Here is a 16,216-nt window from a genome sequence, read left to right as displayed (position 1 = left end):
CTCTTACAGCAGCAGCTATATATGTCATGTCAGATTGAATATTTCTTGCATCTGATGGTTTGTCAACAGTTAGTCAAATCATGTACATTAGGTTCTCATTTTCCAGTCACATAAGCACATATATATCTATGTTGGTGAGTAATGTAATTCTTTTAGACCAAGCTGGCATACTGCAACTCACTCCTACCTCTTACAGCAGCAGCTATATGTCATGTCAGATTGAATATTTCTTACATCTGATGACTTTTCAACAGTTAGTCAAATCATGTACATTAGGCCCTCATTTTCCATTCATATAAGCAGATATATGTCATGTTGTGAGTAATGTAATTGTTAGATCAACCTGGCATTCTCTAACTCACTCCTACCTCTTACAGAAGCAGCTATATGATTGAACATTTCTTACATCTGATGATTTTTCAAGTACCCATGTTATATTATATATATTTGTACAATCTAAGTTGTAGATTTAGAAAAGCTGAATATGAGTTTGTAAACAAGATTGCATTGTCCTTTCGGTTCTTCAGCATACTGCTGACATTATTTACTATTCCAACTTCTGGAAATACTTCTGCATAAGTATGATCTACTTGCACGCAGTCACCGTGGTGCAATGCGCACCCGAAGATTGTATCTCCTCGTGGCGGCCGATGCCGTGAGTGAATTATCGCTGATTTCTTCCTGGAAAAGGTGATTCTTCCCGTAGATTTCATCTTTGGGGAGCATGAAATCTGGATCGATTTCGCTGTCCACTTCTTCCTGTAGCTCATCAAAGACCCACGAGTAGTCGCTGAGGCTTTTCTCGTCATCATCACTGCCGGTGCTCCATGGGCACATCTTGTCTCCTGGACCAGAGCAAAGAGCGTGATAAAGCTTTTGGGTGAAAATTCGTACTGCCAGAACCACAGTTCAAAATTCAAAGAGCAGTTGGCGGCAAAGGGACTGATGAAAGCTAAAGGCGATTTCATCTGAATTTTGTACTAGTAGCTCACCCGCATTGTTGTCCTCAATTGCCCGGACTTTCTCCACCAGCGTCCGGAGCAGCTGATGGTTCAGCACCTCATAGTCCCTGCAGCCAAAAAATATTCTGCAGTCAGATCAACGCAATGTGATGTTCAATTTATTGAAAGATTGTGATTCGGTCGAGTCGCCATACTTGAAGGCGAAGACGGCGTGCAGGATCTGCGCGGCTGCGGCGGCGAGAAACAACGACCGGAGCAGCAGCACCTTGGACACGATCCCGAACGGTTTGGTGATGTCGTCGTCGGCGCTGAACCTGATGAGCATGACCTCCACCGCCAGCGTGACACACAGACCTGATTTGGTTAGCAGGAAACACATGAAACATTTATAATTTTCAGAATTCAGCATGGTGTCTGCCAAAAAAAGAAAAGAGAATTCAGTCTGAAGATGTTACCGAAGTAGAGGTGTCCTCTGATGGCGAATGTCTGCTTGGCGCTGGTGAGGAGGTAGATGAGGAAGACGACGCAGGAGTAGAAGAAGAATGCCTTGATGAAGCGGGACTCCACCAGGATGGCGTTGTGGAGCACGTAGAGCTTGTCCAGCGCCGCGAAGATGTTGGCCTGCTTCGCGCTGAACTCTTCCTGCGCTTGAAGGATGGATTCGGAGTTGTGCATGAGGTGGTTGTGCGCCTGCCGGAGCTGCTCCTGCCGAGCCAGCAACTCCTCCTGCTGCTGCCGCCCGAAGCTCGCCAGCTTGTGCATCGTCTCCCTGGCCTCCTGGAGCGCCCGCGCCATGAAGCCCCGGAGCTCCGCGAGGCCCTTCATTGCCGTCAACTGCCCGTCTAGCAGCTCTTTCTGGTTCTCCAGCGACCGGCCGGTGGCGTTCCCGATCGCATCGGCCGTCCTCTGCAGTCCCTCCATCCTCGCCGCCATGGCGTCCCCGACGAGCCTGACCTCCCTCTCGATCCCCGCCGCCTCCTCCTTCAGCCTCACCATCTCCTCGCCTAACCTCGCGTACTCCTCCTCCACCCTTGCCATGCCGGCGTCGATCCGTTCCCGCATCTCCGCCTGCCCTTCCCCGAGCGCCGCCTGCGCGGCCGCGATCTGCCTGGACTGCTCGGCGAGCGCCGCGGACTGCTCCAGCACGTCGCCGATCCTGGTCTTGATGCTGTTGGACGCCGCGGTGAGGTTCTCGGTCTGGGACACGATGGAGGACATGGAGCCGTGGAGCTCGGTCGAATCCTGGATGATCTTCCCCGACCTCTCCTCGATCGTGGACAGCTTCTCGCTCGCCGCCGTCGCCGACCGCGACAGGTCGTTCACCAGCCTCTCCGTGTTCTGCTTGAACGCCTCCGCCTGCAGCTGGTGGCACAGGGTGTTGGTCTCGAGGAAGAACTCGAGGAACACCTTGCTCTCGGACTCGGAGAGGCGCTTGCGGCAGTGCACCATGCCGGAGCGCTCGTCGTCGCAGCGCGGCAGCGGCGGGCGGCCGGAGTCCTCCTGGAAGCACTCGCTGAGGCGCCACGCCAGCCTCGACTGCCGCTCCTTGTCGGCCATGATGTCGGCGCAGCTCGCGAACAGGCCGCGGTACGCCTCGCTCCAGCAGGTGCCGGTGGCGGCGATCTTGCGCCGCGCACCGTCCAGGAGCTTGAGCCCTCTCGGGTCTCTGCCGGCGCCACCGCCGTCGATCGAGAAGTCGGCCACCGCGCCGTCGAGCAGCAGCTGCGGCGGCGGTGACGCGGGTTTAGAGGAGGAGAAGAGGCTCCATGCACTAGCCGCGGGCCACAGCGTTGATAGGATCAGCAGCGCAACGGCAACGAGAAGGAGATGACCTGTGCTTCTCATCTTGAAATTGTTGTGCGACTCGGATGATTCTGAAATTGTTCAGCAGTCCTGCATTGCGAATGTTCGTGAGGATTAGTGCTTTGAGGAATGCAAAACACACGCGTAATTAAATTGAGCTGTACAATGTGCATATGAATAACATAACTAGGAAGTGTTAAAGGCCGATTAATACAATGCAGACTGTCCCGTGCCTTCGGCGTTAATTGTACGCGGTGAATATAAAGACGCTAAGCTGTAAATTATCGGTGACATTGATGCATGCCTGAACTGAAAACCGCAGGATCACAAATTCACAACTAGTCAGAGATGCCTGAATTGTAAAATTCTCTTAATCTCACGCGGTAATTTTTTAAAGATGCAACCTGTGAACTAATGAATGATCTGTGACAACAGATGCATGCCTGAAGTTAGAAACGCAGGATCAGAAATTCACAACTAGTCAAAGATGCCTGAATTGTAAAATTCTCTTAAATCTACGCACTAAATTTAGAAGAATGCAAAGCTGTGAACCGACGAACGACCGGTAGCATGGGTCTATGCCTGAACTTAAAACCGCACGACAGTTCATCTCGGGAGCTTGCACAGAACTGATGGATCAAATTGCAAGAGAAGCAATTCGTGCATCTAAAGATGAAATCTTCCGTAGTAACTGAGCACCTGGATTACAGCAACCTTCTTTTTAGTTTATGTTAAGATGAGATGAAAAATTTCGTTAGTCAGTTAGGCGCTTGCAAGTTGCAAGTCGATCTCAAATTCGCAACAGGTGAGTAAAAGTTTAGTTAAATTAAGAAGCTGCCGTCCCCTGATCCTTCCGCCGCCGCGGGCATGTTCTCCATTGATCCGTCGGTCACTGCCGCCGCCTCCTCATCTTCATTGCCTCAGGCCTTTGCCCTAACTAGGTGAGTAATGAAAAGAATGGGAGGCGCCTGTGTGCATGCTACGGTGTCCAGGCAAGCCTAGTTTCGAAATCGCCAGCGCTTGACAAGAACCTGAACATGGCAATCACGGAGCAGAGCATCGCGTGCGTCGTTCGACCGATCATAGAAAAACAGAAACAGAGCAGTAACGTATAAACCAGTTACGGCATCTCAGTTACGGCATCTGAGACGTACGATCGGCTGCGGCGGTTCCGGCCGGCTCGCCTCGAACTCGACCGCGTCCTGCAACCCTTCCCGCTGCCGGAGACGAAATAGGGAGAGCGCGGACTGGATGAGGAAGAAGAAGAGGAAGGCGGAGGGGCCAATCCTGGGCCGTATTTATATTTGGGAAGTGCGGAGGTTAGCGCATTCTCGTTTCGTTGGCGCCAAGAAAGGAAGGCGAATCGGGAGAAGTCGGTTCGGCTGGGAAGATCTGAGCCAACTCGCCGCCGCCACGGGTTAAGTCGGTGACGACGCGGCGGGGCCTCGGAACGCGACTGCTCCACCGGGTAAACTACTGTACTCTACTACTACGCGCTGTCGTGGCCGCGTCGGTTCATTCGCGCCGGCAGGAAGATCGAACCGGCGTCCCGGGTGTGCTCTAAACATTCATACGAATTTCCTCTTAACTAATGAATGCAAGTTTTTGGTGTTCAATGGGAAGATTACATACAGTACTCCCTTGATAAACACCTTATATACTCTAGAATTTCGTAACGCCCTATACTTAATTGCACACTAGAAACCTCTCTCAATATATATGTTAGACCCTATAATTTCATAGTTTTCTACCAAGATATTTAAAGATATTAAAGTAACACAAACAAAAAATCCTTAGTATACATGCATTGTGGTTTAGGCAAGTGTCACAAAAACAAGACAAAAGGCATGAATTATTTTCCTTTAAATTTTCTCACATTTAAGAGTCCTTTTTCTAATAGATATGTCTATCACAATAATTTTGAATTATTTATTCAACAAACATGCTATAGTTGATCAGAGAAATGGAAACAAACATAGAACAACCTTCAAAACTAAAACTTCCATTAAGGTCATCTCAATATCGTATTAGCTAGCTCTACCTAAAAGAGGCGTACCCTTTGCTAAAAAACACAGTTAATATTTACATAACGCTATTTTTGAAACATAATGTTAGAACAATATAACCAAGAATGTCATATTCCATAGTATTTGGCAATATTGTCACGATATTAATCATGATAAATAAGCAACTATTTACTCATAATTAAGTTGGGAAAATGAATTGTAATAGAGTATACAAGTTCAGTATAAATAATCGTTACTTATAGAAATTTCTCGATTTTAGGAGATACACTCAAAGTACGCAACTTCTAAGGATAGATGGAAACTCAGGGAAAGAGGACTAGTTAGAAAAGAGGCGTTTTGTGGTACTCCTAAATGAACCATATCCAAGGACTAAAACTTCAATTCTTCTCTTATCACTTTCTTTACTTATTCTTTTCTCTTGTTAGGCAAGAGAATAATGGCAGGAAATAAGGTGAAATAGGAGACATTGCCAATATCAAATCAAAATCCATATGAACTTCAAGTTCAGAAAACATTCATGTAAATTAACTTAGCAATAGGTAATCTCTTCTCTCGAACATACGGAACACATTTCAGTAAACAAAATCCATATGATAACTACAGTGAGCCACTACTAACACTCTCAAATTCTAAACAAAATTACGAAGAAAAAGAGCAAAATCATGCCTATTGTTAAACTGTTAACCTATGCTATAATTAAGCTGATAATCTGCATATTGTTAGTTCTGTTGTAAACATCCTGCCGTTTTAGGACACTCAATTGCAAATATTTGTGAAGGCTTTTAGCCTGCACTATGTGAAATCATGTAGCCAATAAGTAGCTAACAATGTCACTAGTGTTATGTCTAATCTCAACTTGGAAGAACTGAACATGACATCCCTGTTTCCGTAATATCTAAAATCAGGTGAATAAGTTGCACACACTATTCTGCCAAAGTGCTAATCATCTACTATGCACATGCGGTTGTTCAAACAAAAAAGAGTACCCGTCCGTCGTTGATCTGACAGCTGCCGACTTCCGTGCCACGACGGTCGCTGCGCAGAGCCGCTACTCTGCTGCCCGCCGGTCGCTGCAGCCAAAATCGGCAAGGGCTCACCGAATCGCCGCCTCGCCGCAATACCTAGGGCTGCTAACGACCTGCCGCCGGTCGTCACGAAGAGCCGCTAGCCGTTGCCCGCCGATCGCTGCAGCCCGCAATCGGTAGGACTTGCCGACTCACCACAATAGCTAGGGCCTAGCCGCCTAGGGCAGGGCTTCCACCGTGTGCCATGATCCGTCGAGAGACATGTTGAGGAGGCGCCGGTATATTCCATCTAGAACTTCAGACTTTTTTCTACTACTAGTAAGCATGCACGTGCAACACACGTTTTATAATTTATAATGTGTCACAAAAATCAAACACAGTTTCTTATAGTGTGTTATTTGCCAAGCCACTCTCATGCCTAACGATGGGTAGGTGCGTGAAACGCACAATCACAATGTATTATAACCAGTTACAAAAATATTCAAAAACAGAAATTAATATAACATTTATTCATGCAACACATAATTTAACATATTATGTTTATTTTTTGAAGGTCCATCTATGTATGTGATCAATGATGCTTCGTTGCATGGATGGGATATTGTTTAGAGCCTCATTCTCTTCATACTTCAAATTATGAACCAAAATTCGCCTCCTTAGATGAATATCATCCTACATATGCATTATATAATATTATTATAAAAAATCATGTGCATCGTTTATACAAATAAGCATTGTGTAAATACTTAACACTATGGGAAAACTGCCCTTTGTCGTGCGACAAATCGCACGGCAAAGGACCCTATATGCTCGGCAAAGGGACGCATGGCAAAGACCGCTCGATAAAGATTCCGACGGCAACGGCACCATTGTCGTGCGCATCGCCACTTTGCACGGCAATGGCCTTTGGCGTGCGTGTGCTGGGCTGCCGTGCGGCAGGTGAAAGTGCATGGAGCCCCCATGTGTGATTTTGGTAATTAATGACAATCCCTATGGACTAATGTTTAGATTGAGTTATATTTGTAGGAGTTGTCCATAGGCAATGCTTGAACCATATGTTGGCTTCAAGGTTGCAAGAAGAAGAAATTTATGAAGGATATCAAGTGTCAAGTATGTCTTGAAGATGAAGATGGAGTGAGCCCTCAAGTTACTTCAAGACATCAACATGATGAAGAATGAAGAAATGAAGTGCAAGTTCAAGATGAGCCAACTTGAAGAGATCATATGCTTGAAGGCAATGCTTGAACCGTATGTTGGCTTCAAGATTGCAATAAGAAGCAAATGAAGAAGATCAAGTGTCAAGTATGTCTTGAAGATGAATATGAAGTGAGCTCTCAAGGTTAACTTCAAGACATCAACGAAATGAAGTGCAAGTTCAAGATGAGCCAACTCGAAGAGATCATAAGCTTGAAGCTTGCTGATACGTCCCAAACGTATCTATAATTTCTTATGTTCCATGCCACATTATTGATGATATCTACATGTTTTATACACATTATATGTCGTATTTATGCACTTTCCGGCACTAACCTATTAACAAGATGCCGAAGAGCCAGTTGTTGTTTTCTGCTGTTTTTGGTTTCAGAAATCCTACAAAGGAAATATTCTCGGAATTGAACGAAATCAACGCCCAGGGTCCTATTTTTGCACGAAGCTTCCAGAAGACCGAGGGGGAAAGGAAGTGGGGCCCGCGCGGCCCTAGCGTGTGGGGCCCCCGTGACTCTCCCGACTCCGCCCTTCCGCCTACTTAAAGTCTTCGTCGCGAAACCCTCTATACCGAGAGCCACGATACGGAAAACCTTACTGAGACGCCGCCGCCGCCAATCCCATCTCGGGGGATTCAGGAGATCGCCTCCGGCACCCTGCCGGAGAGGGGAATCATCTCCCGGAGGACTCTTCATCGCCATGATCGCCTCCGGAGTGATGAGTGAGTAGTTCACCCCTGGACTATGGGTCCATAGCAGTAGCTAGATGGTCGTCTTCTCCTTATGTGCTTCATTGTTGGATCTTGTGAGCTGCCTAACATGATCAAGATCATCTATCTGTAATGCTATATGTTGTGTTTGTCGGGATCCGATGGATAGAGAATACTATGTTATGGTGATTATCAATCTATTACCTATGTGTTGTTAATGATCTTGCATGCTCTCCGTTATTAGTAGAGGCTCTGGCCAAGTTTTTGCTCTTAACTCCAAGAGGGAGTATTTATGCTCGATAGTGGGTTCATGCCTCCATTAAATGCAGGACAGGATGACGAGAAAGTTCTAAGGTTGTGGATGTGCTGTTGCCACTAGGGATAAAACATTGATGCTATGTCCAAGGATGTAGTTGTTGATTACATTACGCACCATACTTAATGCAATTGTCTGTTGTTTGCAACTTAATACCGGAAGGGGTTCAGATGATAACCTGAAGGTGGACTTTTTAGGCATAGATGCATGCTGGATAGCGGTCTATGTACTTTGTCGTAATGCCCAATTAAATCTCACTATATTTATCATATCATGTATGTGCATTGTCATGCCCTCTCTATTTGTCAATTGCCCGACTGTAATTTGTTCACCCAACATGCTATTTATCTTATGGGAGAGACACCTCTAGTGAACTATGGATCCCGGTCCTATTCTTTACATCGCATACAATCTACTGCAATAATTGTTCTTTACTGTTTTCTGCAAACAATCATCTTCCACACAATACGGTTAATCCTTTGTTACAGCAAGCCGGTGAGATTGACAACCTCACTGTTTCGTTGGGGCAAAGTACTTTGGTTGTGTTGTGCAGGTTCCACGTTGGCGCCGGAATCACTGGTGTTGCGCCGCACTACATCCCTCCGCCATCAACCTTCAACGTGCTTCTTGGCTCCTCCTGGTTCGATAAACCTTGGTTTCTTTCTGAGGGAAAACTTACTGCTGTGCACATCACACCTTCCTCTTGGGGTTCCCAACGGACGTGTGTTTCACGCGCATCACTTGCCATGAAGAAATGATGTGCAAGTTCAAGATGAGCCATCTCGAAGAGATTCTTTGCTTGACTCTTGCCATCCATATGGTGATCATGGATATGTGAAGATGCGCCAAAGAAGAAGCTCTCCCATGGTGGATTATGGGGGAGCAATCCACAAGACTTCGTCAAGCAAGCACAATCAAGAAAGGCGTTCCATCTTGTTGAGGTCAAGATCGTCATCATCGAGCTCAAGTGGAATGCGCAAGTATAAGGTTTGCTCTTGATAGGGTTTATTTCTCACCGGTCTCATGGTGTAGTTGGAGACCGGTTTATAGTTTAGTTGCCGTACTATCAAGAGGGCTCTCGGGTGAGTAACTCGATCGTATCGTTCGGAGAGCTCAAACCTTTGCATCCTTGCATCATCTTTCTTGGTTGTTATTTGGATCTTATCCATGTGATGTTTTAGATCTTGTGCTTATTCTCATGACAAGCTCTAGTTCATCAAGAATGGTTTTTGCACGGGCAACTTGTTGCATTTTCAAGGTTGGAGGTTTTACCGGTATGTCTTTTTTAGATAGGTCAAACCTTTCGTCATTTATTTCTATCCTACATTGTTGGATTACGATGGTTCCCTGCATGATCTTGTAGAGCTTGTTCCTAGCTTTAAAAAAAGCCCAAGATCATCAAAATCGGAGTCGGATGCTAAAGTTATGCCCGTTTCAGTTTGATGTTTCTGCCAGTTTTCAGGGGGACGGATATTCCGGCCCAAGTTTGGGGCGGATAATCCGCCCCCCCCCCCCCGAAAAATCCGGCCTCTGGGAAAATCCGGCCAAATATCCGGCCCCCATCCTGGGGCATGTTTTTTCTGGTCCTTAGCCGTTTTTTGGGCCCCGGATATTTTGCAAATATCCGGCCCGGAAAATCCGGCCTGAGCATGCCCAAACGGTCATATTTCGATGGGAGGTGTATTTAAGCACCCCTTCTTCCTCCTTGGGCTGGTTGGTTCACTCTCTCTCTCCCCTCCATTGTTGTCCTTCAAAGCTTGCCCTAGTTCTTGATTCCTCCCATGATTCTTGCATATTCTTGAGGGAAAAGAGAGAGGAGATCTAGATCTACATCTTGACCAATCAAATCCCTCTCTTTGTGAGTGGAATCCTCTAGATCTAGATCTTGGAGAATTTTGTGTTCTTCTCTTTGTTCTTCCTCTCTTATTCCCCCAATAGCTTTTGTAGCTTTGTTGGAATTTGAGAGAGAAGGACTTGAGCATCTTTGTGGTGTTTTTGCCATTGCATTTGGTGCATCGGTTTGAGTTCTCCACGGTGATTCGTGGTGGTGAAAGCAAGAAGGTTGTTACTCTTGGGTTCTTGGAACCCTAGACGGATTCTAGGCCTTTGTGGCGATTTATTGGGAGCCTCCAATTAAGTTGTGGAAGTGTGCACCAACCTTTGTGTAAGGCCCGGTTTCCGCCTCGAAGGAAATCCCTTAGTGGAACCGTGACCTAGGCCTTTGTGGCGAGGGTCACCGGAGATTTAGGTGAGGCGCCTTCGTGGCGTTCGGTGTGTGGTGTGAGTACCGCATCTTGGGGTGAGGCCTTTGTGGCGTTGGTGTGCATCGAGCAACCACACCTCAAGGTGAGCCTCTTGTGGCGTTCGGGAGCACTAAGCCACCGCACCTCTCCACCGGAGATTAGCACTCGCAAGAGTGTGAACTTCGGGATAAATCATCGTCTCCCGCGTGCCTCGGTTATCTCTATACCGAGCTCTTTACTTATGCACTTTACCTTGTGATAGCCATCATGCTTGAAGTTATATATATCTTGCTATCACATACTTGCTTGTATTGGTTAGCATAAGTTGTTGGTGCACATAGATGAACCATTGCTTAGAATAAGTTGTTGGTGCACATAGGTGAACCATAGTATATAGGCTTTGGGCTTGACAAAGTAAACGCTAGTTTTATTCCGCATTTGTTAAGCCCAGCTCGTAAAAAGTTTTAAATCGCCTATTCACCCCCCCTCTAGGCGACATCCGTGTCCTTTCAATTGGTATCAGAGCTAGGTCTCTCATTTTAGGCTTCACCGCCTTGAGAGTAAAGATGTCGGCTAGAGGATTAGTGCATGATAACACTCTTATATTAGATGGCACAAATTATGATGTTTGGAAAATTTGCATGCTCAGTCATTTTCGGGACATTGACCCACATATGGAGAAAATTGTAGATATAGGTTTTTCTCCTCCTATGGATTCACAAAATCTATCTTTAGAGGATGAGAAAAATTTATATCTCAATTCTCAAGCTTCTAATGTTCTTATGAATGCTTTGAGAGATGTAGGTCTTTTTCAATTCTTGCCTTTTTGGAGCGCTCATGAGTTATGGACAAAGATTCAAGATAAATATGATGTGTCCAATATTATTAAGGATGATTGCATTGCCTCCACTTCCGGCCGTGATGAGTTCTCATCTTCATCCACTTCACCAAAGTGTGGAAAGACACAAGGTAATGATATGGTGAGTGGTGATGAAAATTGCAATGTTGATATTGAGCTTACTATTGATGATTCATCATCTCTATCTCATTGCAATGCTTCATCTTTGGACATAAACACATCTAGAACTATAAATCATCTACATGCTTGTGTTGGTAGTCCTTGCATATCATGTGTAAGTTGCTTGAATAAATCTCATGATGATATGCTTGCTTTGTCTTGTGGCCATGATAAAAATGCTTCTATTTCCTCTAGTTGTTGTGTGACTAACAATGTAGAGGAAACCAAAGATTCTATTGGTCAAGACAAGATCTTGAAAGGAGCCTCAAGTAACTCCTCATCTTTATCTCACAGTTCTCATATATGCCTTATGGCCAAGAGTTCCATGGTGTCTCCTACCGTGGAACCTAATATTTCTCGTGGTGATAAGGATGAGGATGAATATGAAGAAGAGGATTGGGTTGTCTCTCTACGCGATAAGGGTAAGAATGTATTCAAGGTTCTTTGCAAAGATAAAATTGCTAGCACTCACTTCTTTGAAATCTTGACTACCGCTATTGAGAGCCAAAAACTTATTTGGATGCATGAGAACACCATTGATAAAATGGGTGCTCTTGAACGAGAGTATGCCAATGATGTAGCATCCCTAAAGAATGATCTTGAAGAAGAACAAGAGACCGTTGCCTCTCTTGAGCAACTTGAAACCCTTGAAGTGTCTCAAAATGAAATAGTTTCTAAACTCACTAAGGAAAGAGACCATGCTAAAGCTCAAGTAAAAATGCTTAAAAAGGAAAATTCCATAGTTGGTGTTGGTCATGATAAACTTGTTAAGGATCTAGATGATCTAGACAAGGCCCACAAGGTCTTGGAGAGCGAACACTCTATCGTCACCAAGTCCCATGAGCAACTTCAAGCTTCCTATTTAAAAGAGCATGCTATGTTACCATCTCTTCTTAATATGTCTTGTGATGATGCTTGTGCTACTAACTCTACTTCTTGTGAAGCATCTATCTTAAAGGACAATGTTGAGCTAAGGGCTCGACTTGAATTGCTAACTAGCAATTTTGGGAAATCGGAAGAAAATCATAAAAAGCTTTCTAGCTCCCATGAGGATCTTCTAGCCTCCCATGATAGGATAAAGTTAGCTCATGAGGCTATCATATCAAAGGCAACACCTTGTGAGCCTCATGTGGATACTAGCACTACTACTCAAAATTCTATATTGCCATGTGCAAGTCCTAGTAATTCATCCACTCATAGTATTGCTAAATCTTGTGATGAATTATTTTCCTTGCCTTGTTGCTCTAACAATGAAGGTTCTACTTCCTCTAGTACTTGTGTTATTACTAACCATGTAGAGGAAATCAAAGAGCTCAAGGCCCGAGTCACTTCTTTGAAGAATGACTTGGTAAAGAGTCACGAAGGGAAATGCAAACTTGACACGATGTTAAGTGTGCAACAATCCCCCAATGACAAGAGTGGACTTGGATTCAAATCCAACAACAAGAACAAGTCCAAGAACAATAACAACAACAAGAAGAAGGGCCAAGTACAAGTCAAAGACCCGGCCAAGATTGTTTGCTTCAAGTGCAAAATTGAAGGGCACCATGTTAGATCTTGCCCTTTGAAGAAGAAGCAAAAAGGGAAGCGGCCTAAAGTTCAAACTCATATTCAACCTCAAGTTGAAGAAATGTCACTTCCCAAGAAGAAACAAGCCAATGCTCCCATTGTGGAGAAATCTAGTGAGAAGAAGGAGAAGAAAAGAACTTGTTACTATTGGTACCTCATCCAACTCTATCACCATTGATGATGTTTATTCTCTACGTAAGGATGAGGGTGGCAATATGTTTGCCAAATATGTTGGTGCTCAAAGTGGTGTCAAGAAAAGAACCATTTGGGTTGCCAAGCCTATTGTGACTAACCTCTTAGGACCCAACTTAGTTGGGGACCAACAATCCAAAACTTGATCAATAGGTGCTTGTTGGTGGGCATTGGAGACTTGGCTACATCATGCAGAATTAAGGGATCTTCATCATTTATATTATATCAAGCCAAGTCTTTTGGTTATCTTGTTTCTATCATATATCCAATGTTCCTCCTTGCGGTAACATGTGCTCAACTCATATATATTTAAAGTTACTCGCCCCTTTGCATATGTTAGTTTTATTGCTAACATGTGTTTGTATATGTTGTGCTTCCTACTTGCTTTTCTTGAGAAATCAAGTCTATGTATGTTGGGTTGCACACCATGTATTTGTATTTGTGTTGGAGCCACTTTGCATCTTGTTGTATCTTATATGGCTCTTATGAGCGATTAATGGACTATCCCATTTTGGGGGAGTGATATTCTTTTGGGAATTTCATGATCCTAACAATGTGTGTACATGAGGAATATCACTTAGAATTGATATTGCAAGATTATCTAGTCTCTATGTGGTATGTCATCTTCATGAGAAATTCAAATTCTAATGTCCATTAATATCTCTAGTTGGATCTTATTTGCCTCTTGTGAAATTAAATTCCTTATCACATTGTGGGGGAGTAATAAGCTTTGTGTATATTACAAGCCTAGAAAATGTGAACATTTGAGGTTGTGTCACATAGAATTGATATTATAAATTATCTCTCTCATATGTGGCAAGTTTGCTCAAACAAGTTCCAATTTGCTTAAATGGCTTCATTGCTAATATCTTTGTGGATCTTATTTGTGAAAGTTTTTCTTGGCATGGTTTTTCACAATGTGTCCCTCAATACATTTTTGGAAAACCATGTGCTTCAAGTCATTCTATTAATTGCTTTGCATGTTGGTATGAATGCTATTAATTGCTTTGCATGTTGGTATGAATACTCCCTCCATACCGGTTTACTAGGCCCACTTTAGAATTAGAGAAGTTCACAAAAATTAGGCTTGATTTGATAATTAATGTTGACTTAATTGCCGTCAGTTCTTGGAAACAAGCAGCGCCCACCTCTCCCTCTTAATAGCATTAGGCAGGCAAAATGGTTTTTGCTTGAAAAGTCTTTGCATGCTGTGTGAACACTTCATCCTCCTTCGTGTGAATATGCATGCAAACCAACGATGTGGGCTTCCCCTGATCTCTCGCCTTCCCCTGATAATTACCCGAGACAAAAACTATCATTACCAGTAATTATTTGAGCCAATCACTATTAACCTTGGTCACAACGCTCACCATAAGAAGCCCAATAAACCGGTATAGAGGGAGTACTATTAATTGCTTTGCATGTTGGTATGAATACTATTAATTGCTTTGCATGTTGGTATGACTAATTGAAGCTATCAAGAAACTCTCTTTGCATGATGGTTAACTCTTATCTTTTACCATATGCTTTATTTGGTGTAAATATGATCTTGCATATACTTACAAACTACCACCGGGAAATATTTCCTAATACCTCTTGTCCTAGGACAATTGGCAATCTATTATGAGGTAGAAATTTATTGATCTTATTTACATTGGCTCTTGTGTTTAAATTGTCTTATTTATTGCCATGAATGTGTTGTGCTTTGACTCCCATGTGTCTTCCTTGCATCTTATGGATCTAATTTGTCTATTCAAACCTTCTTAGCATTTTAGTAGATATAGGTAGCGTGATGATCCTAGTTTTGTGCATTTAGTATTCATATGCAAAATCCTAGATAATGCACTAATCTTGGGGGAGCTCTCCTATATATGTTAGAATGCTTAACATCTCTTGATCATTATCAAAAATTTGGTTTTGGGAGACATAAACTTTCTTTTTGGTACTTTGTGCCATCATAAAAAGTGTTGAGGGTTTGGTTTGTTTGTTGGAACCTTGCTCTCTTGGGAGTTGGTTATCTCATTCCTTTGTGTTTAGGTTTAATTAGCTTCTTATAATGAGATAATTATTTGGAGTCAATCTTGTGTTGATTTGATTCTTTGATATAATTTGGACAACCATTGTCTCTTGATTTATTTGGTGTCTTGTCCAAATTATATCTTTCTTTGGTTCTTAAAAGTATTGTACATGCATCTTCAATTTATGTCTATCTTATGGCATGTGTTACTTTCTTTGATCCAATATATAGGGTAAACTCCATCAAATCCTAATTTGGCTAAGATGTGCATGAAATTCAATTTCATATCTATATGCACATAGTATTTTGGAGTTTGTCCTATATATTGTAGTGTGTCTAACAACTTTGGACCCAATTAGTTTGGGGACCTTTTTGTACTTACCTTGTGTTAGGTACAATGGATATGCATTGGATGCTTCTCTCACTCTTGGGGAGAAGTGGTGACTCAATGGTAACTTGAGGCAAGCTAGGATGGTCAATGAACACATATCTACTACATCCTCACCAATGCTATCTCGGTAACAAGTATCTTCTCATGCATATTTTTCTAGCATCCAACCATGTGGTTGCATCTTGGCATGAATCTCTTGATTTACAAATGTTGTGCTTCTTGCTAAAGTCTTAACGAAACCTCTTTATTGAGAATGTGAATAATTTGAGATGAGTACATACGTTGGGAAGTATATAAAATCATGCTCATGATTCACCCATCCCATCTATGCCTATCTAGCAATTTTATTGCATATCAATTCCTCAAGCCTCTCACATGTGCAATATCGATGAAAGTGCAAATTGAGTTATTTCTTTTAGTATCCTCGTTTGTGATACTTGTTGCCTTTCTCAAAGCATCCCAACTATCTTCTATCCCTTGTGGATATTTGTGATGTATTTTATGTGTTTATGGTTGAAGTTCATGAATGTACCATAAGATAAAATTGAGCCTTTGGCCATGCTATTAAGCAAAAATTCTTATTGGTATATTGCATGACTTTGTCTTGGATATCATGCTATATTTATTGTGTATCTATTTTGTGTGTGCATGTTTTTTTGTGGATAAATATCTTTGTGATATTTCTCACTTAGAGAAACTTATACACATAAGAGATGATACATCTCCATTCGATATCTT

General features: G+C 43.2%; 1 protein-coding gene across 1 annotated transcript; it reads right to left on the bottom strand.

The window, feature by feature from the left end:
* Window positions 1-156: 156 nt before the first annotated feature.
* On the bottom strand, window positions 157-2,807 carry LOC127328342 (protein GAMETE EXPRESSED 1-like). The gene is made up of 4 exons (XM_051354947.2): window positions 1,418-2,807; window positions 1,157-1,316; window positions 993-1,069; window positions 157-845 (listed from the first exon to the last, which is right to left on the bottom strand). The coding sequence occupies exons 1-4, from the start codon at window positions 2,805-2,807 to the stop codon at window positions 601-603; spliced, it is 1,872 nt and encodes a 623-aa protein (XP_051210907.1). The 3' UTR covers window positions 157-600.
* Between the last annotated feature and the right edge of the window lie 13,409 nt (window positions 2,808-16,216).

The sequence above is a fragment of the Lolium perenne genome, chromosome 2, assembly GCF_019359855.2.
Source record: "Lolium perenne isolate Kyuss_39 chromosome 2, Kyuss_2.0, whole genome shotgun sequence".
In the NCBI taxonomy this organism is placed as follows: Eukaryota; Viridiplantae; Streptophyta; class Magnoliopsida; order Poales; family Poaceae; genus Lolium; species Lolium perenne.
The sequence above is the reverse complement of the archived record's forward strand: the minus strand, read 5'-3'. Positions and strand labels throughout refer to the sequence as shown.